Source organism: Schistocerca gregaria, chromosome X, assembly GCF_023897955.1.
Source record: "Schistocerca gregaria isolate iqSchGreg1 chromosome X, iqSchGreg1.2, whole genome shotgun sequence".
Classification (NCBI taxonomy): domain Eukaryota; kingdom Metazoa; phylum Arthropoda; class Insecta; order Orthoptera; family Acrididae; genus Schistocerca; species Schistocerca gregaria.
This window is the reverse complement of record NC_064931.1, coordinates 334,694,674-334,720,161: the sequence shown is the minus strand read 5'-3', so window position 1 is coordinate 334,720,161 and position 25,488 is coordinate 334,694,674. Positions and strand designations below refer to the sequence as shown.

General features: G+C 38.1%; 1 protein-coding gene across 4 annotated transcripts in view; it reads left to right on the top strand.

Annotated features, from left to right (window-relative positions):
- Nucleotides 1-25,488, top strand: part of LOC126297547 (membrane-associated guanylate kinase, WW and PDZ domain-containing protein 1) — a 376,107-nt gene that overhangs the window by 252,329 nt on the left and 98,290 nt on the right. For all 4 annotated transcript variants that reach the window (XM_049988468.1, XM_049988470.1, XM_049988469.1 and 1 more), the window contains 2 exons: nt 1,785-1,935; nt 7,465-7,676. In XM_049988468.1, coding sequence (XP_049844425.1) covers nt 1,785-1,935; nt 7,465-7,676 — 363 coding nt within the window. The remainder of the gene's footprint in view (nt 1-1,784; nt 1,936-7,464; nt 7,677-25,488) is intronic.

Genomic DNA, 25,488 nt, shown 5'->3' with positions numbered 1-25,488 from the left:
CAAAAACCAGCTGCTACAAGGGGTGCTGCTGTTTCATGTTAATGCAATTGCCCATATCGCAAATGTCATTGTGTTGAGGTTGTGCCAACTGAAGTGGGAGACTCTCGAGCACCCACCATATAGTCTTGATATCTCCCCATGTGATCACCATGCCTTCAGTCCCTTAAAAGGGGCCTTGAAGGGTCAATGATTCCTGTCAGGAGGTGTTTCGCAGTAGTTAATTACGGACTTCTTCACGTGACAGGATATGATGTTTTACTAACGGGCATCTTCAACTTGGTATGTTGCTGGAATTGTTGCCTTATTGCACATGGTGATTTTGCCTGATTGGCATACTGATTCTGGACTGTACAACATTCGAACAGAATCTTTTTGATTGCCGCTTATATTTACCAAGGGCATAACTTTGACAAAATCAAACTATTGCAAGTGCGCTGAACAGTAAGAAACTTCATTTCTGTGCTAGGAGTATTGCGAACTTAGCACAAATATCTGTAAGACACCTATAGAACACTATTTATGGATGGTCAGGGCATCCACTAGCAGCTTTGGTGAAGAACAGTTATTGAATGAATGCACAGTGTGTGTAATTTGTGTAACTAAAGATGCTCAGACAACCACTTACATGTCATGCCATTTCCTATTCATTAACAAAATGTGTTTGTGTAGTGTAAAAAGAACTGAAGATTTTTTGCAGTTACACAATCGTAAAAAAATAAATAATTTAACACAAAACAGCAAATGAATATCTCCAATTTTTTTTAATCTCTGGAATCATAAAGCTTATTTTTTTCTTTAAGTCACTACGAAATTTATTGCGAAAATAAAAAACATTTACTTACAAATCTTGAGAACATCCAGCAAAGAGGAAGGAGGATTTAGAACCACATTGATGGATAATGAATAGTAAAATCAATGTTGAAACCTAAAAATATTCGATGACAGCATCGTTTAACTGTTTGTGGATTACCTCATTATTGTGGATTTATAAAATTTTCTGATTGATAGGAATCGCCTCCAGCAGTAATACATGAAACAGAACTATTAAACATACTGAATTACTCTGCTGAAATTATTTTGTTTTGATTCAGGAGCATTATTTAATATTCAGAATGGTTCACAGTGCATTATTAGACTTTTTCAGTATATGGGACTGAGAAGTGTTTTTTGTTTCATGTTCATACCATGTTGGTTATTCCATTTTTAATTATTTTTATTGTAGATTTAAGACATCCAGGGAAGGAATGTAGACAGTCATAGCAACTGTAAGTTGGAGGCATAAATAACTCCTTTTTATTCCAACTCTTTTGCATGGTAGGTAACAAAAATTTCATCTGTCAAGAAAACAGAATTTGAAAGTGACTTTTCAGTTAAATAAATATAGAAAAAGAAGCCTGTTAACAGAGAGGTTTTGAATTTTCCTCTCATTCTATTATGTTTTCTCTCTATTTATGCTGTGTGGTTTTTCGTGCCAAGTCCTTTCATCAATATAGTGTTCCAAACCTTTCATTTCTCTCTCATCAAAAGAAGAACCCCCACATTCTGATAGCAAGTAAATGTTTAACTTTTGTATACAGTAACTGTTGATCCATTGTCCACTAGTTAGCACTTTATATTTTTCAACAAAAAATACTGCAACCTTACAGATTGCCTGGTGAAGTTTTATAAGTGAGCAAGAAAATTTTGAGAAACAGCATTTTTTTGTTACACTGTTGTGGGCAGTAAAAAGCTAATTTGTTATACACACAATACTGTTTGACAGACTTGTATTTAATTGTTACCAGGATACAACAGTAGTGGAGACCAGGTGCCAACTGACCCTCCAAGTTACTACCATTCTGGTGAAGGCCCTGAATCTCTTCACGCAGATCTAGGTCCTCTGCCACCTAACTGGGAGAAGGCCTACACTGACAGGGGTGAAGTGTATTTCATTGAGTAAGTTTAATTGAGTATTGTTTCATTTTAATTTCACAGATTAATGAAACAGGGACAGAGTGTGTTACCGAAACAAACGTGTAGTTTGTTGTTACTTTGGATTGTTGTTTGATTTGTACCTTGAGTAATAAGTGACAGGAAATAATAATAATAATAGTAGTAATAATAATAATAATAATAATAATAATAATAATAATAATAATAGTAATAATAATTGTGTGGAATCTTTCATTTAGTCACCAATGGAATTTGACAGTCGTGTGTTGTTATTTCTTTTTATTGACATTGTATGCCATAAATTTTGTTTATGTAAATTGCTGATTTTGAAGGTTACAAGACTTGGGAAGCTAACTCATGAAGTACTACTCCAAAACTGAGCTAATGTTCACTGCTGGGAATTGCGTTAAATTTTATCAGTGGTACGCAGTTCTTAGCTATGCATAATTTAGATTATTTTATATGTAACATATTTATTGTCTTGGGGCACTTTTTGAAGATACCACTTTTCCACAGTGGCTGCTGATATTTGAAATCTTAGATAGTGGCGCTGTGGATTGTGCCCTTTTCTCGTAGATATCATTTGAGCCAAATAATGCTATTTCAAATTCAGTAGTGTTATATAGCACATTCATATGAGACAGAGAATTACAGACGCTTCAGTCACTTTTAGCTAATTTGATGTTGAACTGCACTTTGAATTACTGTTTATGATTTGTAAATATTATTGAACAGTAAAGATTAAAGATTGGGTGGATGTTTTATTCCTTGTTGGACACACAAGCTTTTACACATATTAAGAGGCTATAGCAAACATGCATGTGTGACTAAGTCAGGTTAGTTTACTTTTGAATTAAGATTCATTTGAACTTGAAGGGGCCCAGCAAACAACCTGTTTGTTTTAAATTTGTGATCAGTACATAAATTTTGTCTTCAATGACTGAGCAGAATGCTCTCCATGTTTTTTAGAATCTAGAATAAATGTTTGCTACTGTAATGGAGGCATAATAATTTGTCCGTACGAACATGAAGTAAATAGTTTCATTTTGCATATATTTTTCTAATCTTTTGTTTTGCATTAGGAATACATGTCTTGAGATGCAGGTGTAACCTCTGATGTTACATATTGATTTCCATCAATTACTGTACTAATTTTAAGTATCTACAATGAACCTCATTGCACATGAGGTGTGCATTGCGTACTGTTGCAAGAGATTTCTGATTAAATGATTATGGAATGTGGTTGCTGCTGCATTGCATTATATGCCAAACTCCTGTGTGGAATTGCTACAGTAACCATTAGTGAGTTATGGGGTTCACAGGTAAATTCAGAGTGGACTGTACAAGAAGGAGGGAAGTAAAAAATTGCTGGTGTTACAGAGAAAGAAATAAATAATGATTTGTAAAGTAAGCGTAATAGTGAAAAAATGCAGAAAAATTTAGGTAATTAAAAAAGGAAGGTCTCACACCTGAATAGAAAGACATTAACGACTGTCAAGTATTTATTGACACTAAGGAGAGAAAGAATAGATTTTATTGTCCAGTTGTTGATGAGATCATTGGATACTGAGGACAGGCATTGTTTGGACAACAATTGGGCAGTAAACCAGCCTGGCATTCATGTTAAGTGAACCTAAGTGTGAATAGTCAGATGAGGATTTCAGTCCTGCTTCTCCAGAATTGGTATAAAGTTTTTTTTTAGCTATTTCACCACCTTAATCAGGTTCTTGATTGTAGATAAACATTTGACTCTGGTTAGCTATAATAATTCAAGAGCCTTTAAAAAATTGTTCCGAATATTAGAACAGTTGGAGTTTTGTAACTTTATTTTTTGCGTACATACTCTCTTTCAGTTTCTAAGTAATATTGTATCTACCTGAGGGACTCTCCTCTCCCCAATGTTGTCCCTGTTTACCCTAAATGTCCAGACATATCGTTGATTGCAAAAGTTTTCTCTTTCATGGGAGATGAGCCTTTAACATCATGTTTAGGAGTATAGAATCTTCAGTGTGCTTTTCATGGTGAACAACACACACAGTCTTGTAGTAGTAGGAAAATTTGCCACTTAACATATGGAGTACATCTGAAAATTGTACATTCCCTCTTAAATATCCCCTTGATAAATTTTGGTGGAACATTTGTATTAGTTAAAGATCTATACTGTAGTAGTTTAATTAACACAACATTTTATCAGTAAACTGCTTCATTGTTTTGTATTAAATTTTCAAATTTTAGCTACAAAAATGTATAGATCATATATACCAGCAGCGGAAATCATAAATGAGTTGATAATAGTGCATGATGAGGCTCACTGATTCAAAGCGTGCTATTCCAGAACTGTGTAACATATAACAGGAGGATTAATATCAATATTATGGTAGATCACATGTCATGGAGTACTGAAAAACTGATTATCATCAGTTTTGGAAGCCGTATCTGAGTGACCTCTCTCACACAGGAGTATTAGACTCCGTATATTAATAATTTTTTTAAGACCCTGTGTACATTGTATGGGTATTGTTTAGGCTACAATTGACTTGCTGTGGACAGTAACAATACTACAGAATTAATTATAGCATGCATATTTATGTTGGATATCAATTTTATTTATGGCAAACCATTATCTGGAAATATGATGTTAGTTCTGATGATTAATACCATCTGGTTTTAATATACTTCCTTACGATATCCAAAGGCTGATAATTAAGTGGTTACACAATTATGTGCTCCACATTTTAATTTTTCAACAACTGCATTATAAACTGCAATCTTATTATGTGCAGTTAGCAAAATAAAAGTGGCTTTTTCTTAGTCTTCGTATTTCCTTTTCAAACTTTCAGCTATAAATCTTTACCTGCATATGTTTTTGAACAGTTTTCATATGCTAGATTTGACAGACAATAGAAATGATTGCTGTATTAAACTGTGTATCCCTGATGATGTATTTAATCATACATTGTACACTGACTTCCAGAGAAAGCAAGCACCCAGTAGACATGGTCAGATGTCAGTGTAACTTCATACACAGATATATAAAAGATTAGAGTTGCAATTCTCTGTGACAGATAGAACAGCCACCACAATGCATCGGTATTGCTCATGTTTGATGTTACTAAGCCTGGTAGGGTACATAAGGGGCATGAAGAACAGTATCAGGTGTTGAATGATAACTGTGAAGGACACATAAATGCCACATACTCATATGGGTTCACATTGTGAGTCTCCATTTGGTCAGCTGGTCGAATACTGCAATATCCTGTTGGACTGCATGGGAACGTGAGAGCAGCCATACTTGTGTCAAAGCTCTGTTGACCACGTCTGAACATCACAAGGGAGGGTCGCCATATGCTGCACCAAACACATTGTTAATCCACCTTGTCTGCACCTGCCATCCAAGAATTAAATGGACTGCTTGCATCATTCCATGTCAATCCGCACCCTAGGTTGGACACTAGTAGTAGTCGGACTAGCGAATTACCATTTGTTAATGCCCCAACAAATCCCTTGGTGGACTGAGGCATGCTGTGATGCATTTTGCATGCAGGGACATATTCCCTGCGTTTTTCAATGTCATGGACAACTACTTTTGTTATAAGCAGTTGCGTGCACAGTGTTGTCGCATTACTTGGGATAGCAAAAAAGCTAGCTGGATTTCAGTTACTAGTTCCTTTAACTGTTCCACTCCCTCTTCCATCATGTGGGTCAACCTCAGATGGCTCTCTGGGAGCAAGGTCCATTTCCCAGTTTCTGGTCTGATAATAGAAAATGATGTCATAGTGGACCCCATTGCTGTCTCCAACATTTTGGCCACTATTTTGCAGAGATTTCGAGCTCCACCCAGTGGCACCCTGCCTTCCTCCATCAGAAATGAGTCTGGTAGGTCTGATAGGAAATTAGGCTGCTAACACTGCTGCAAAGGCCCATTCCTTCTGCTGATCTACAAGTTGCCATCTGTTAGCATGTGGTGTCACTGTGGCACCACCACAGGTCTTCCCTTCATGGAAACAAGCTCCAGGGAATTAAACCTCTCGCAGCTGCTTGGCTGACCTCTCGGCACAAGATCGTTTTAGCTAAGCTGCATATTGGGCATTATCTTTTAAGCTATCACCATTTGTTACGTGGTGATCCGCCATAACTTTTTGCTCATTGTCATCAACCTTTGACGGTTCACCATATCATGACTGAATGCCCTTTTTTTAACCACCTACGTTCTAATTTATGTTTGAGTTGTCGGCTGTTTTGATGAACAATGCATGGGCTGTTGACCATGTTTTACTTTTCACCTGTTGTAGCGATATGGTGAAGGATTTCTACTCTTAAGTATAGGGCCTCTGTTGTCTCTACATCATATTTTGTGGACCTTTCTCCAACAGGAAGTCCTTGTTTTTAGTTGTGTTCTCTTCCATCAGTTGGGCTCAACGTGTTGTCACTTTTAACTCCTTTTTTTATCTTAGTGTTCTAAGGTTCTGACATGGACATATATGACCTTAGTTGTTCTAGCACCCTAAAACAAAACAAAACAAACACCCCAACACAAACAGCTGTGTTTGGGAGGGTGCTTTGACAGGGAAGCATGGACTGTTGATGAATAGTGTCACACTGAGTTCAGCAGTGAATCACAGTTCTGCAATGCCCCAGATAACCATAGTCAACAAGTATGGTGGTGACCTACAGAGAGAGGTCCCATCCTTTCAATGTTTTAGGGAGGCACATTAGTGCTAATACCGGCATCATGGTATGGGAAGCCATTGGAGATGACTACAAATCACAGATGGTAATAATTAAGGGAACTCTGAAGGCACAGTGGTATGTCACAGGCATCCTGCACCCTCATCTGTTAGCTTTTATGTCGCAGTATCTTGGTGCCATTTTTCAGCTGGACAGTGCTCATCAATACATGCCACATGTCTCTTTGAGCTGTCTGTGTGATGTTGAGATACTCGTATGGAGAGAGAGATTTTCACATCTGTCCCCAACAGAATGTATAGTACCTGCTTGGACATCAACTCCATCCCGGTTATAGTATCCAGGATATCAAGGACAAGCTACAATAGTTGTGGCCAGAGGCAGTGCAACATCATATTGATAAGTGGGCTCATACTGCCAGTTCTTTGTAAATCTGACTGGATTTTGTAATCACTGGAATAACGTCACATACCCTCTCAACCCATGAAGTTTCATTTTGTTTCCTGTTCCCTTTCTGGGTGCTTCACCATTTTTGTGAGGCAGTGTATGTCATCTCAGGTTTGTAGTTCTAGAATACATTTAAAAATATTTTTGATTGTGTTTTGCACTCCACTCAGTTTTCTTGCATTTCATGAATTGATTAATAATTAAGCTAGGTATAAGGAAGGCCACAATTAAGCTTTTAGGGTAATGCTGGTCGCCATTAATAACATAAATGGTTATCTGTCACCAACATTTGTCTCTGAAATGTCTAAAATTATTATGCATATTCATAAAACAGCCTTTAAAATTATTGATAGAACCAGTAAGAGTGACTCACTGCATGAAAGTTTTTGTTGTTTCTAGCCATAACTCTGGTACTTCACATTGGCTAGATCCTCGCCTGTCTAAATTTCAAAAAAAATCGCTTGAAGAATGCCTTGATGATGAGCTGCCATATGGGTGGGAGAAAATTGATGATCCCCATTATGGTACCTACTACATAGATCACGTGAATAGGAGAACACAGTACGAGAATCCAGTCATACAGGCAAAAAGGGCAGCTCAAGACAGTGGAGGTAAGTGAAATAAAGAGTTCTGTTAAACATACGAACTCCAGCTCTACAGTTAATTCTCATATTTATTAAGGATGTTTCACTGGTGGAAAATGAACACATCTAAAGATGTAAAGTTGAAACATTATTGGCTGAGGTTGCCAGTAGAGTGTAAGCAAGAGTGGACTGGTAACAACTGTATTTTACTTTCTGAGATAATGGTCCATTTTTCCTAACATTTTACTGAATAACAGGATTGTAGGCATGATTTTTCAGGTTTTCTTGGTGTGAATAATTGATGATGTGTTTTGGGTGTTGAGCCGAGTTCTTTGTGTGACATTTTGGTGACTGATCTGGTTGTCTCCCTCAGGTACTGTGAGCTGCTTATTATGAATGCTTACTATTTGGATGCCAACCAGGCTATTAGGTATTGTTTTTGTCGTGCTGATATTTACAGACGAGTTTCGCTCCTTGTGTTCCATATGTCCCTTGATGCACATCTGTTGCTCATTTAAACACTCTCCATCTTACTATTAAATTTATTATGTAACATGAAAAAGAGGGCCAACAACGTTTCTGTGATGTGTTAGTAGACGAGTGGTTGAATCCTTGGGTCACAGTGTATATAGGAAACCTACACACACTGACCTCAATTTCTATGCCTCGAGCCATCATCGTCTGTCACAAAGAAATTCCATGCTAAAGCATCTGATTTATAGACCTTATATGCTGTTGGACAAAGAGAAACTTGTTGAAGAATTAAAATACTTACGAATACTTTTCTGAAGGAACATGTACTCTGGTTGAAAAATTAAGCCAGCATTGCAGTCAAAATAAATGACACCTGAGGAAGAGGTTGAGACTGTGGAAGAAAAAGAAAAGCCCAGAATCTCTTATCTGTCTTATGCTGGCCCAGTCTCTGGAAAGATTGGTAGACTCTTCCAGAAAGATGGCATCCAGTGTATTTCACTACCATCAACAAAGCCCACCAGGTTAGCCATGCGGCCTAACGCACTGCTCTCCGGGCAGGAAGGCATGCTGATCCCTGGCATGAATCCACCCGATGGATTAGTGTCGAGGTCTGGTATACTGGCCAGTCTGTGGATGGTTTTTAAGGTGGTTTTCCACCTGCCTCGGTGAATGTAGGCTGGTTCTCCTTATTCTGCCCCAGTTACACTATTTCGGCGATTGCTGCGCAAACACTTTCTCCACATATGCATACACCATAATTACTCTACCATGCAAACATTGGGGTTACACTCATCTGGCCTGAGACGTTCCTTGTGGGGGAGGTCTCCACTGGAGGCCGAACCACACAATAACCCTGGGTTCGGTATTGGGCTGTAGTGGGGTGAATGGACTGTTGTAGCCTGTTGTGGGGTTGTGAACCACTGAGGGCTACAGCAGGGATGAAGCCTCTAAATCATTTCTAGGTCCCCAGTTCCATACAATACTGTGAACAAAGGTAAAATGTCTTCCTTGTAATGTTAAATATGATCTAAGTGTCCGAAAGCTGGGTGTGTACTGCATCCTGTGCGAATGTGGTGTGTCTTATGTGAGGAAAACTATTAGAAAAGTTGAGGGAATTGCAAGGAACATCAGCAACACACGTGACTTAAATAATCAGGCAAATCACTGGTACGAAGCACTGCCTGAAGTTTATGATGAAATAGGAAGCCAGTATTGTGGCGCAAGTGCCGAATCTCTAGGACAGTGTGATTAAGTAGTTTGTCAAAATAAAGGTGATGGAAAAACTAATAAGCCAGTATGATGCTTTCAGTTTAAACAAGGCTTCAGATCTGGAATTCAGTTTACTAAGATCTTTCTAGCCATCTCATCAGGGCTAGAGATTGCTGAGAGAACGTCCATTCACAGGGTAACAGCATGGGCTCCAAAAAACAAATCAGCATCAAAGGACATAACAGTCATCAGGAGTCAAACTCTGCTACAAATAGTCTGGATGGCATCCAGGTGGCAACTGTGCATAAAGAACTGTGCACTGAAGAAGACAGTTGGGTTGATTATTGAAATACTGTGCAGAAAAATGGAATCAACAAACTGGTTGAACAAGCAAAAACATGCCATTGGACAATATAATCTGAGAAATGACATCATATCACTTGACTCTATTGGCAAGGAGATATTCAGCAACATATAAAAGTGAGGATAGTGCACTGATCTTCCAAACAAGGTGTCAAGATGAAAAGTTGTTCATACATTTGCCAAAACAAACATGATATTAACACACCAGTAGCTAATAGCTTTATGCATCATGCAAGCATGGCACTGGTGCAAGAGAGAGTTGATTCTCACTGGAAGCAGCAGAAGAGGCATGCTGTTGAACCTGTGGGAAGCTTTCCAAAGCACCAGTGCTTAGATCCAACAGTGCCAGGAAAAAATGAGTAGTATTTGAAAATCTGCAGGAAGAAAGTGAACATAATTTTGTTAGCTGACAAGAACAACACTGATGTTTATGTTGCACATGGACTACAACAAAAAGATTTTCAGTCTTCTGAATGCAATTACCTACATCAGGCTTATTATGTAACATCATTAAGAGCGGCTATTCCATCACAACCTACTGAGCGAGGTGGCGCAGTGGTTAGACACTGGACTCGTATTCGGGAGGACAACGGTTCAATCCCGCGTCCGGCCATCCTGATTTAGGTTTCCCGTGATTTCCCTAAATCGCTCCAGGCAAATGCCGGGATGGTTCCTTTCAAAGGGCACGGCCGACTTCCTTCCCCGTCATTCCCTAATCCGATGAGACCGATGACCTCGCTGTCTGGTCTCCTTCCCCGAAACAACCAACCAAGCATACAGGCTTCCTAAGATGCACAAGGAAGGCATTCTTCTAAGACTTATAGTTAGTAATATTGGTGCATCAACATACTTGGTAGCATAACACCAAACACACACTGTCAGCAAATATGCTGGGAAGTTTGAGCATGACATTCGCAACTCTGCCCACTTTGTACATCTTCTCAGTCATTTGTGGCTGTGGTAAACGTATATAATGGAGAACTTTGATCTGCTCTCCTTCCGTAGGAGAGTTCCACATTCTGAATCCTTAGAACAAATTGAGGGAAATGTCAATGACTGTAGCACAGAACTCTTGAGGCACATTATCACAGTGCCAGGAGTTGAAATTGGATATAAATAGTGGCTCAACACCAACAATGCTTCATGGTCTGGTTGAAGTGCAGGCAGCTAGTAGGTCTAATAACATTGTTTGCAGTGTATGTAGAAGATGGCTGGGTCAGTCATCAAAATATCATGCAGTGAAATGGAGCCAACTACATGGCTGAGCACCAGAAAGCACACCGTTATGCATTGTAGACGTGCTAAAGTTAATATAATATGTTATGTTTCTGGCCAACAGAGGCATATGTATTCATACCTGGACTGTTACGTTGCACTAGTGATCATTCTGATCACATGGTAACTGCATCAGACATTACATTTGACGTTACAAGGGTGTGTCGAAAAGTAATGCCACAGAATTTTGTATATGAAAACTCTTCAAGCTTTTTAACTAAAACAAAGGTTATTAACATTCTATATCTTTATTCTTCATGTTTATTTCTCAACACAGTCTCCATGGTGATGAACACATTTCTCCCAACAAGAGACTAGTTTGTTGTTACCGTCACTGTAGAATGTTTGACTTCATTGACAGAGAAACCACCACACCTCTGCTTGTTCTCGAAGGTGTTGTTTAAGTTTCAGAAATAGATGAAAATCAGATGGGGCCAAATCATGACTGTATAGGGGGCTATTGTTGACAGTGAATCCAAGGTGACAGATAGTTGCAGATGTCACAACGTTCACGTATGATCTGGCATTCTGCTGAAGGAGAGGGTGCTCCGTGTGTGGATGAATTCTCCGAATTTGAAACTCGATTACAGTACACTGTTTCTCATGCATTAACTTAGTTATGTTACACACCGTGTGTTATGCACTGCAATTGGATTCCTGTAGCAGCAGAGGGTTGCAAATAGGTAGACATGAAGAATAAAGATGTGGAATGTTAGTAAATTTTTTTATTTAAAAAGTTTTAAGAGAGTCATCACATAAAAAATTCGAGGGCATTACTTTTCAGCACACCCTTGTACATCCATAGTGTCAACAGGAACATTGGGAATCATTTTCTGGAAACTGAGGAGTGAGCATTGGTGCTCTTTGCCAGGCTTTCTCTCACACCTCATCACGGTGCATCCGACCTCAACTAGTGTAATAAAAATTGAGGCTAGTTTTGTGTTTTGCTGCTATCAAGTCGCAGAAAAGTAGACAAGGAATCTTACTGTCAGTGATTATACTGCATCGTGCACTTTTGGTTTTTTGATACACTGGATGCTTTGTCTGTTGGGGTCGTGGCCAATCTTTTTGCAAAGTCTGAACAAGTACAGAGTTTGGGGATGTTGCTCATTGGGAAGTCGAGTGTTGAATGGGTGATGGAGTACCTCAGGAAAATAGTTGATGGGTTAGGATGAAAGGCTACCACAGTTTATTAGCTGGGAGGTGTTGTGTTAGATGTTGAGGAGGTTCTGCTGGTAGCAGCTGACTGCACTAGGTGGTCAATCTCAGATGCAGTTTTTTTTAACATTCACTATGGAGTGGACAATCTTTTAGCCCTTTAAATGGGTCTAGTGTACACTACTTACAGGAAGTGGCTGCTCCAGTAAGAGATTAGGTGTTTTGTGCATTGGGGAAAAAGGGGGGGGGGGGTAGCTGGAAAGTGATGGCTTAATGATGAATTATGTGTTGTAATCAGACAAGGGAGTAGGTCATACATATTGTAATCAGTAAACATCCATCCTTCCATATCAAAAACAGAAAATGTTTATGTAGTATTAGTTAACTGCAGCAATGTGTATGGTAAGGTCCCTGAAAATAGTATCACAAGGATAGGTTAGATGCCATTGTGGTGGAGTGTTTATTGCCATAAAGAATTTGATTATATGTAGTCAGATTATTAGATTCTGAGTGTGAAATAAACGGTGTATAGGTTAGTGGCAATTGTGGGTTAACAATTGTGGGTTAACTATGCTAATCAGATGCTTTGTGGACCACTACTTTACAGTGATAGAATGTGTCAGAGAAAACTGGAAACATGGTTAAAGTTCCTGATAATGCTACAGTTATATGGGAGATTTCAAGTTGCTAGTTGGAGACTTGCTTTTGGATGAGCAATGTCTTAGACATCATAGTAACTAACATACTTAAAATATTCAGTTTATTGACCGTGGAGGAGGGCATTGGTGACTATAAATCTATTATAGCATGAATGACTGAAGATGTAACTAGAAATGTTAAAGTATAACTATTTTTGTATGGCAAGTGATGAGAAACACATTGTAATTTATCAAACATTGATCTTGATTGATGAATATTTGAAGTATCACAGGATAAAACTGAAAAGTATAGTACAGTACACTTTTTCATCCATGTATTAGTAAGGTTGTAAGTGATAGAAAGACACATAGTGTCAGAAAATTGTTATGTAAGCAGAGTGATTTGTTGCATATTTAAAAGAAGCCACAATTTTCGACAGTCAAAAGCAAAAGGCACCAGGATGGGTGTAAGAAGAGCAATCCAAGAAGCATTCAAAAAATTAGAGTTCACAATTTTATTGACTGGTGTGACACGGAAAAAATGTCCGTAGGAGATTTGGCTGTACATAAAGTCAATTCTTTATAAATTATGTGAAAAAACATGACACCCTTCTAGCAGCAATTTGCAGTAGAGTACTGAAGCAGCAAAGCATTTCAAGTTATTAGAAAAAGGAACAGGTCATTCTTATTGCATGTAATGGTCATAGTAAAGATGTAGATAATTTTTGTAGAATTATGGAATGTGTTTAATGTTCACATGTTATGACCTTCTCAGGAGAATGAAATTGCCCTCTGTAGAAATCGACATGGGTTCCGTAAACAGTGATATTATGAAACTGTGCTTGCTCTGTTCATCCTTGAGATGCAGAGAGCAATAGATAATAGCACTCTGGTTGATATCATGCTCATTGACTTTTCAAAGGCTTGTGATTCACCTAGTTAAAAAAAAGAGCTTATAGAATAATGGACCAACTTTAAGACTGGATTATGACTTACTAGCAAGTGGAATTCAGCATGTTCTTAACACAAATATTTGAAGTATCCCAATGGGGTGTTATAGAGCTGCTACTGCTTACAATATTTAAACAACTAGGTGGGTACTGTTGGAATCCCTGCAAGACCATTAGCAGATGATGCTGTTGTAAACAGAAAGTAACAACATTAGAAGGTTGTTGCAAAGTGTGAGAAGACTTGCAAAGAATCGACATTTGGTCCAGGGGCTGGCGGTGAACCTACAACATAAATAAATGTGTTATATTCTGCATAAATAAGTAAAATAAGTATTACTCTTCCATTATACTATGGCTAACTAAGCACTGGAAACAGTAACAACCATAAAATATTTGGGAGTAACCACCTGGAGTGACCAACAGGGTAATTACCGAATAAAACTAGTGGTAAGAAAAGTTGATGCAAGGTCAAGATTCATTGCAAAAACTGAAGGGTGTATTGTCAGCTCCCTTGCCAACATGATCAACAGGCCTGTCTCCCCATTTAACGTGTTTTGGACATGGTGGGGTGGCATCTGGTTTCTGCCAGCATCACTAATAATATCCATTAACAAATTTTAAAATAGATGGAAGTAACATAGAACTGTTCCCCCTCCGAACAACTTCCAATATTCCTATAATTGTATTAAAGTATGGTTCAATACTACATTGTAGCCAAAGGAAGCTATATTATTGAACGTTACAACCTGTTCATAGGTGCATGAAGCTGTAATTTATGACACACCTAATGTCGATGTGGCTTCAGACACTAAACCAACCACATGAGACACAGCACCTGCATTGCATGGGACATAACAGTTAACGTTATTTGTGACTGTACTGTTCTCCAGCATTAGTTATTGTCTGTATCTGGCTTGCAAATCACGTAGTTTGTTTACAAAAATGGATGGGTGTAAAATTCCTGTGTTAACCCTATTAAAATGCACATTTCCTGTCTTGTCCATAAGCTACTTTTGTTGTTCTGACTGTAGTATACACAAATCCAAACTTAAATATCCATGAACATAGTAGAAGGCAAAAAGGAAAGTTCTATGTCGAGTCAGTAAAAATCGACTTACTAAAGTTGCAAGCAACACCATAAAAATTTACAATACCCTTCCACATAAACAGAAATAATTTTTATTATTCTTGCTTTTTAATAAAACCCGATGGTTATTCTTACCTGATTACTGTTTCTGTTCAGTAACAGAATTTATAGACGCTGCAAAATGGAAAGGCCTGAAACAACAAAATGCAAAATATCCTGCTGCAAATAGTAGATATAGCAAAAAACAAACAAAACATTATTTATTTACTGCAGCATTAACATTTTTGGATGAAAAAATAAATGCTGAATTGCAAGTGAATCGGGCAGTGATGAGAAATCAATCTCGTAATTTGTTGTTCCATGTTCCTTGGCATGTTCACAGAAGTGAATGACCTCCTGAGAGTGAGTTCACATATATTTATGTAACATGGAATACTATATAGAACACACTTATATTAAATTAATACGAAAGTTCCAGAACCTTTTAGGAAATCTGAAAGTAAAAATTAAAAAAAAAGTGTTTGATATAGCAAGCCGCTACACAACTTTGTAACTTCATGGCTTTATCCACTTCACTATGCTTGAACTTCAGGAACACACAACCACATCTTTTATGTTGTGATCTTGTGGAGGCTTTAATGTTATTAACTGACATTTAATTATAATAAATCATGCCAAGAACAGTACATTTTTGATGATTCTTCAATGAATCTTTCCTTGAAACGGTATACTTTCATAACACACAACTTACGATACAAGAATAACCAAATAAGAAAATTCTTTAACGACCAGTACAATGTTTTCCCATCATTTTATTCAATACATCATATTGAGATATTGTATGGGGGGGGGGGGGGGGGGGGCAAAGTCACACAAGGGATGATCCCTGTGGTTAATGGGACCAGGCAGACAGGTTTTTTAGGTTAAAGCCAAAGTCCAGATAGACAACAATCTAGAAGAAAAGAATAAAAGAAGCTTCATGTATAGTAAATAGGGATAAAGCTAAGGATAATATCAACTTAACATTATTGGCTGTGAGCTCTGCCAGTTATGCAAAACACCGTTTTTCTCAGTACCCAAAGATGTTTTGGCACCACTGTACCATCATCAGTGGGTTTTTGTTTTTATTTATTCTGCAATGTGAACATGTTTGGATACTGAGAAAAACTGTGTTTTGCATAACTGGCGGACCTCACATCCAACAATTTTAACTGCAAACATGGCCAATACAAGGAGCTGCAAACAAAATGATGGATAAGTATCAACTTACTTCATCAAAATATCAGGGGAATAAAAAATAAATTAGATGAGCTGTTAGTGTGTTTAGATGATCTCAGAAATAAGAATGAGATTGATATACTTTGTCTGTCTGGACACCATGTAACTGTGGGGATGGAAAGTGTCAGTATAAATGGATATAATTTAGCATCTTACACTTGCAGATCTAGCATGGATAAAGCTGGAGTTCCCATCTACCCAAAACAAGGGTATAAATACAAAACTGTAGAAGCAAGCAAACTTTGTGTCAATCAGCACTTTGAATTTTCTGCATGTAAACTACATCTAGATAATGTAGTGTTGACATTAGCAACAGTGTAAAGGTCCTCATTAGGAGATTGGGAGATATTCAGAAAAAAGTGTGACTTCCTGTTATGCTGTCTGACAAAAAGAAGTTATTAACCTGTGGTGATTTCAGTGTAAACTTCCTAGTAAAAGTGAAGTAGCAGTGTTGTTAATGACATATAACTTAGAATCAGTGATCAATTTCCCTACACGTATAGCTCAAGACTATAGTACTCTAAAATATAATGTATTCACCCAGCAAGAGGATGTAAAACTAATACATGCTTTCTCTGCGATAAATGGACTATCAGACCATGATGCGCAATTGATTAACTTACAAAACCTAGCAGGGTGTACAGTTCAGAAACCATTAAGTAAAAGGGAAAGGTCGCTCAACCTGGTATCTACAGAGCACTTCAGAGAAAGTTTAAGAAATGTTAATTGGGCAGATGTATATAATGAGCCAAATGCTGATGATAAATGCAACATATTTCTTAATAAATGTATACAAATTTACTGAATGCAACACAAAACAGTTTTCAAAGAAACCTTGGGTTACTACAGGTATTAAAGTTTCTTCAGAAATAAAAAGAAAACTGTATGAGACAGCAAGAATTAGTTAAGATCCGTAAGTAATTTTACACTATAAAAAATATTGTAACCTACTGAGAAAAGTTGTCACAAAATCAACAAATATGTATGTTAGAGATGAAATTAACAACTCAGGCAATAAAATCAAATCAGTATGGAAGGTTGATAGAAGGGAGACGGGAAAAAGTAACCACTGGGGTAGGTAGTATTACTATTAAAGAGAATGAGACCATCTTAACCAACAGTAAACAAGTAGCTGATGTATTTAACAACAATTTCTTAAGTATAGGTGAAAAAATTGATGAGAATAGTTCAAAAGAAAAAGCCAAGCAGTACATGGAAGAGTCAGTTTTGAGAAATCTTAAGTCAGATTCATTTTCACCTAACAGTCTCTTGTAAAATAAGGACAAATCATTAAATTTTTGGAAAATAAATGTTCTATTGTGGTAGATGTCATCTCTAACAATATAATAAAACAATGTGGAGCAGTTACAACTGATGTTCTGAGGCACATATAGATTGTATCATTAATTCAAGATATATTCCCAGACAGGTTAAAATATGCCACTGTCAAGCCTCTCTGCAAAAAAAGGGGTGCCACAGATGCCAATAATTACCAGCCAGTATCCTTGCTTACAGCATTTTCAAAAATCATTGAGAAAGTAATGTACTCAAGAGTGGTTAGTGGTTAGCCATCTCAACAGTAATGGGATACTTAGTAAATCACAGTTAGGATTTCAAAAATGCTGCTTCACTGAGACGGCAAATCCAATTCCACTGCTTACATAATAGAGTCTGTAAATAGTGAAATGACACCAATAGGAATTTTCTGTGACTTATCCAAAGCATTTGATTGTGTGAACCATGGCATTATATTACAGAAATTGCAATTCTATGGTATAAATGGAACAGCTTATGAGTGGTTTAAGTCATCTCTACAGAAAGGAAAACAAAAAGTTTCCTTATGTGGTTTAAGTGGTTTAAGGAAGTTTGCCACTTTATCTAACTATGATGAAATTGCATTAGGTGCTCTACAGGGTTCGATCATGGGTCCCATTCTATTCTTGATATACATGAATGACTTTCCTTCTTATCTGAAATAAGAAGCTAAATTGACACTGTTTACTGATGATATAAGCATCATTATTAATCCAGTGAAAGAAAATCCAATAGAAAATGATACAAATAATGTCTTTGGGAAAGTTATTAATTGGTTTTCTGGGTATGGGCTTTCTCTTAACTTTGAAAAGTCACAGTACATCCAATTTTCTGCTACAATGAGTGCAGGTCCTTCAATAAATATAACATATCAACATAAGTCAGTAGCCACTGCAGAGCATAATAAGTTTTAGGGTGTACATATAGATGAGAATCTTAATGCATAGACATGTTCAGAGTACCAGGAAGAAGGTCTGGTGGCACACGTAAACATGTTCAGAGCACACAGGGACAGGTACAAAGGCGAGCGTGTTAACATGTCCAGAGCAGTTAAAGGGTTAATTGGAAAATTCATATTTTGGATCTCCTCAAGTGACTAGGTTCAGCAACTTTGGCAATCAGAATAATTTTGAGGATGTAGAAATTAGTAAGTTAGCATTGTATTGTATTGAACTGGGGCCTAGAAACGATGGAGAGACTTTGTCCCCACTGCAGCCCGCAGTAGTACACAACTCCACAACAGGCTACAGCAGTGCACTCACCCCACCATCACCTCACACTGAACCCAGGGTTATTGGTGTGCAGTTCAGCCCCCAGTGGACCCCACACCCCCCAGGATTGTTTCACACCAGACGAGTGTAACCCCAATGTTTGCATGGTAGCATAATTATGGTGTACACATATGTGGAGAAAGTGTTTGCGTAGCAATCGCTGGTATAGTGTTTCTGAGGTGGAATAAAGGGAACCAGCCTGCATTCGCCGATGCAGATGCAAAACCACCTTAAAAACCATCCACAGACTGGCCGGCGCACCGGATCTTGACACTAATCTTCCGGGCGGATTTGTGCTGGGGACAGGCATGCCTTCCCACCAGGAAAGCAGTGTGTTAGACCGCACGGCTAACCGGGCGGGCAAGCTAGCATACTTCCACTCTCTGATGTCATATGGAATAATATTTTGGGGTAACTCTACACTTAGGCAAAAAGTATTCACTGCTCAAAAGAAAATGATTAGAATAATGTGTGGGGCTCATAGTTGCACATCTTGTAGGCATCTGTTTAAAGGGTTTGGAATTCTTACAACAGCCTCACAGTACACTTACTCAGTAATGAAATTTGTTCTCAGCAACATGGACCAGTTTAAAAACAACAGTGACATTCATGATTATAATACCAGAAGAAAGAAAGACTTATGCTATCCTCTACTCAACCTATCTTTTACACAGAAAGGGATAAAATACGCTGTTGTAAAACTTTTTGATAAATTACCGGATGAAATAAAAAGACTGACAGACAGCAATAATAGTTTCAAAAATAAATCAAAATCGTATGTCTTTGGTAACTCGTGCTGTGTAGTATATCGTGCTCGTGTAGTATATTGAGAGGTTGTAACAATGGAAAATTGTACTGAAATGCAGGAGGATCTGCAACGAATTGACACATGGTACAGGGAATGGCAATTGAATCTCAATGTAGACAAGTGTAATGTGCTGCAAATACATAGAACGAAAGATCCTTTATCATTTAGCTACAATACAGTAGGTCAGCAACTGGAAGCAGTTAATTCCATAAATTATCTGGGAGTAGGCATTAGGAGTGATTTAAAATGGAATGATCATATAGAGTTGATCGTTGGTCAAGCAGATGCCAGACTGAGATTCATTGGAAGAATCCTAAGGAAATGCAATGCGAAGACAAAGGAAGTAGGTTACAGTACACTTGTTCGTCCACTGCTTGAATATTGCTCACCAGTGTGGGATCCCTACCAGCTAGGGTTGATAGAAGAGATAGAGAAGATCCAACGGAGAGCAGCGCACTTCGTTACAGGATCTTTTAGTAATTGCGAAAGCATTACGGAGATGATAGATAAACTCCAGTGGAAGACTCTGCAGGAGAGATGCTCAGTAGCTCGGTACAGGCTTTTGTTGAAGTTTTGAGAACATACCTTTACCTCCTACGTATATCTCGCAAAGAGACCATGAGGATAAAATCAGAGAGATTAGAGCCCACACAGAAGCATACCGACAATCTTTCTTTCCATGCAAAATACAAGACCGGAATAGAAGGGAGAACTGATAGAGGTACTCAAAGTACCCTCCTCCACACTCCGTGAGGTGGCTTGCAGAGTATGGATGTAGATCTAGATCTAGATAGATAAATTCTTGAATAGGAATAAATAAATCTGTAGGTATAATATATCCATTTTGTGCCATTTAAGGAAAGGGGGTATGTAATAAAAATTTTAAGCTTTAAAAAAAATTGAAGAAGGAACCTTGATTCATGCATGCATTTCGTATGCATTTGACATATTCTGCATCATAACGGTTACTGTGAGATTGATCAATGGAACACGCAATTAACTAACAATAATGACTCATTTGGAAGAGATCCTTAATGTGTTGGTGCTACAAAATGCCATATATTCATAGGACGTAAGTTATAACAGGAAACCCACCATGCATGGGCTTCAGCTGGAAACAACAAAATCCAGTGTAGTATGTCCCAAGCTGTTCATGATGTAGAGAGTGTTCTTGCCTCAAAGAAGCTAAGTGTAGGTCAGTATCAAAAGAGTTTAGGAAGAAGAGAGATGCTAGGTAGTAGCCATGGGAGGGGTGTAGGGCCAGATGGTCCAGGACAAATCAGGAACAGGGTACCAGGTCAAGTGTTTCTGAAGTCAAGTGCTGGTCTTGGGCAGGTGGCAGAGGCCATAGGGAATTTGTGCAAAGTTTTTGTCAAAGAGGATCAGGATATTGTAGTAGATGGAGCAAGGAACAGCCTGGCTAAGGGCAGTACTTAGGAGCAAGGAACAACCTGACTAAGGACAGTAATTTCAGCACTATGGGTGACTGGATGAAATAGGAGTAGCAACTACTCACACAGAGTTAGTTTCATGGAGGTCCTGCAGTGCCATGACCAGCCCTTGGTAAACACTGATGTGAGCCAGGAGAACACCAAGTTGAGCAGACTGCTGCTAACTGAAATGATATCTTATATGAGTGCAATGCCTGTTGTTACAATTGGGAGATGGGGATATACTAAGCATGGCTGGCACCTGAATAGGAGAATGAATGATATATTGGCTGAGCTTCTTGCAGAAAATGTACAGGTGGTTGCCATCACCCAAAGCAAGATCCTTGTGTTTATGTATGTCAGAGAGGTACCTTTTTTAGGCTAGAAAGAAATCAAATAACAGAAGAGCTCCATGAAATGCTAAAGAACTGACAGAAAATTGGAGTTTGCTTCCTTCATCAAAATATTGGAGGATTGAGTTCTAAGGTAGAAGAGTTCCTCGTCTGTTTTGAAAATTTAGAGAGCTCTGAAAAGATGCAGATAGACATCCTTTGCCTGTCTGAGCACCACATAACCATGGGGTTAGATAAGTTACATGTGAAAGATTACACTTACTCATCCAGTACTAATACAGAAAAAGGAAGAACTGTTACATATATTAAGACAGTTAACTAGTTCAAAAATACTGAGACAAGTAGATTTTGTAGTGATCAGCACATAGTAATGTGTGATTTTGAATTAATATTGAAAAATAGTTCAGTTTTAATTGTAGTTATATATGGGTCGCTACTGGGAATTCTGAACTAATTATGAATAATTTGGGTTTCGTTACTGTGTTATATGTCAGACAGCAGCAAGCAGTTAATAATCTGTGGTGACACCACTGTAGATATTCTAAAGGATTCTAATATAAAAAATGATCTGGAAACCTTATTTGGATCCTACAAATTGATCTCGGTAATTAACTTTCCAATACAGGTGTATAAAAGCAGTAGCACCCTAACTGATACTGTTTTCTTTAGTGAAACTTAGAGCAAGAAAATAACTGTTAACCCAGCAACAAATGCTCTCTCTGATCATGATGCACACTTAGGATAAATAAGATAGAGCATTACAGTAGGGATACTCCTCATTAGGTATCAATTAGAATAATATTAATTACTCCAGGACAAATGTTTTTAAGAACAGTCTTCAAGAAACGACCTAGGACGATATTTATAATGAACAAATGCTAACATAAAATTTAATCTGTTCCATGATAAATTAGTGTCATCATTTGAACATAGCTGTCTGCAGAAGCTAAACAGTCAGTCTATTAAACAGCCATGTAAAAAACCAAAGATCACTAGAGGGATTAAAGTATCTCGTGAAAGGAAAAAGGTAATGTATGTGTTGGCAAGAACAAGTAGACACCCTGCAGTAATTGCACACTACAAAACTATTCAAAGTTGCTTATAAAAGTTATTAAAAACCAAGGAACATACCCATAATGTCAGAAAGCAGTAATTCCAACTACAGACTACAGCTGCGTGGAACGTAGTGAAATGAGAGACTGGACAACCAGCCATGGAACAGGATAACATCACTACTGAACTGAATTGGAGAGCTGTAAGTGATGAGTCACAGGTAGCAAAGGTATTTAATAATCATTTCTCAAATATAGTAGAAAGTTTAGGGGCAAACAGTTCAAGAGGAAAATCACAGCAGTATGTCAAAAAAGCAGGTCTCATAACACTCAGACATATGAATGCACACCACCTTCTGCTTCTGAAATTAAGAAAATTATATATTCTCTAAAAAATAAAAACTCGTCTGGTTTTGGTGGTCTTTCCAATAGAGTACTAAAGATTTATTCTGATGCAATAAGTCCTGTCTGACCTGAAATATGTAATGCATCGCTAACTCAAGGCATTTTCTCCAGAGAGACTGAAACATGCTGTAGTCAAACACCTCTTTAAGAATGGTGATAGGACAGATGACAATAATTATACCAATCTGTTTTGCTACTGACATGATTTTGCAAAGCTTGTTAGAAGGTGATATATTCTAGAATATTATCTCACTCGAGGAGCAGTAATATTCTCAGCAAATCATGGTTTGGAATTGAGAAGAACAGCTCTACTGAGAATGCCATTACACCTACACTCAACAAGTTTTACAATCATTAAATAATAAAATAGCACCAGTTGGTATTTCCCAGAACATGTCCAAAGGATTTGATTGTGTTAATCACAGTATTGTCCTAGATAAATTTATTTCTTGTGAGATTGATATCTACACATATAATTGAAACTCTTTTCCGAGTGAAAGTTACAGGTTATGTGGCTCTACTGGCAGTCCCTGATATCTGCCTGTTGTACAAGCTGTGCCAAACATTCCGAATGCAAAACACATTTTTGGGACACACAGAGTTGTTTATACAAGGATGATTATTATTTCACACCATTTGGTTAATTTTTAAAAATGTTTTGTCATCATTCCCACGGCTATCCTTATCCCAGCAACAGCACTTATTGCAAATACTGTCATCATTGAAAACTATAAAAGTTTGAAAGTTACCCATGGGTCTCCTGATGGATGTAACAAGGGCTACATGTAAGCTAGTGCATACTGAAAGACATATGTCAACCTAAGAAAGCTTAATGTTAATCATTTTGTTGGGCTGTTCGATATAGGCTGGATAATTGACTTGTCTCTTATTGCTTGCAGATAAATACAGGGTGTCGCACGAATTGTGTTACCATTTTGCTTTTGAATGTAAACTTTATTGTCAATACAATCTGAAAGGAACATATACTACAATGAAGAGCTGTCCATGGAGATTTGCTCTAACTCAGCACATGCTCAATATGTCCACCATTTCGTTTCCTAACTTTCTTCAAATGGACAGTGAAGTTAGTGATTACCCTATGGCACATGTCTTCCGTAATTTCACTGCAAGCTTGAGGAATAAGTCTTCTGAGCTCCATTAAATCATGTGGACATTTCAGGAAACTTTTTTTCCTTTAGGTACCCCCAAAGAAAAAAGTCACATGGGTTGAGGCCGGACTATTGGGGGGTCAATTTTGTCCATCATTGAAGCGACCTGGAAACCTGAGTGAAATGATCCGCATGCCGAAATACTCGTGTAAAAACTCCAACACAGTGTTTGCAGTTTGTGGCCTTGCTCCATCTTGCATGAACCACTGTGTGTTGAAGGGCAAGGCAATAGCAAGAAGCTGTGGAATGAAGCTATTGCGAAGCATACTCATACAACACTTGCTGTTCACAGTTTCTTCAAAGAATAAGGGTCCAATAAGTCCATGACTGGAAATTGCTGCCCACGCTGTAATCCTCGGAGCATAATGTTGTCGTTTATGAAGCACTTGCGGGTTTTCAGTGGCCCAAAAGCGTACGTTTTGTTTGTTAGCCACACCGTCTAAATGAAAATGCGCCTTGTCTGAAAACCAAACGTTATTGAGAGTTTCTTCCCTATCCTCCGCCCACTGAGCAAACAGTAGTCTCTGCAGACTGCAGTGAGCTTCTGTGCACAGGTCATCTTGTATGGGTACATATGGAGGTCACTTTTAAGAATGCGTTGAATGGAGTGTCTGGAAATTCCCAGTTCCACTGCTGCCTTTCTACACGATTTACCGGGACTTCTCTATACAGAAACTCCTACTGCTTCAATATTCTCCGGCGAACAAACAGGCTTAAGCCGAGGTCACTTTGCTTCCAATACTGTTACGTCCTGTACAAATTTATCGTACAACCTGTGGATTGTCTTCTTGTAAGGGAGCCGTTGTGTGTTAAACTGTTGTTGAAAACACCTCTGAGTCACAACAAGGCTTTTCGTTTCATGAAAAAGTAATACAACCGCCGATCGTTGCTGTGGCGTCAGTCTTCCATCGTCAGCCATTACTGCTTACTAGTCTCCTAGTGGCAGTATTTTGAATTACACGTCATTTCGTAACTCATTTGTTTTTCCAGGCTCTGCTGGTACTGCTGTAGAGATCCCAGTGGGATATGTAATGTGTGTAGTAAATTGTGAAAGAAACAATTGGTAACACATTTCGTGCATCACCCTGTGCATTTAAAAACTCATTGTCTCAGGAAAATGAAGTTTTATTTCTGATTAAATGCACAATGTCTGTAAACATTTTTGGTTTATGGCACGATCAATAAAGATTAATCTTAAAAAAATCACATACATATAATCAGTACTGCTATTAGTAAACCATATTATACTAACTTTCTGTGCAACATGAGCATTCGAACCTGTAAATTGCTTAGTTCAGCATAGAGCTAAAAGTGGACTACTGTCAGTAACCCTCTATGGTCCAAGTCACATCAGCTGATTGTTCTTGGTAATGTAGCTTCTTGTTCTTTGTAGACATCAAAATTTTTTGTAGTCTGGAATTTCTGATCAACTCTTAATCAAGTACAGGCACAAGCAGTAGTCCTTACATAAGGATGCAGTTGGTGTATTGTGTTACAACTGGTTCTCTACCAGACAAGAGTGAGGAGTGAATAAGGTGTTGGCATCATATTGAGGGGGGGGGGGGGGGGAGGCTTAAGGCTTTGATTGACTATACAGGTTTAGAA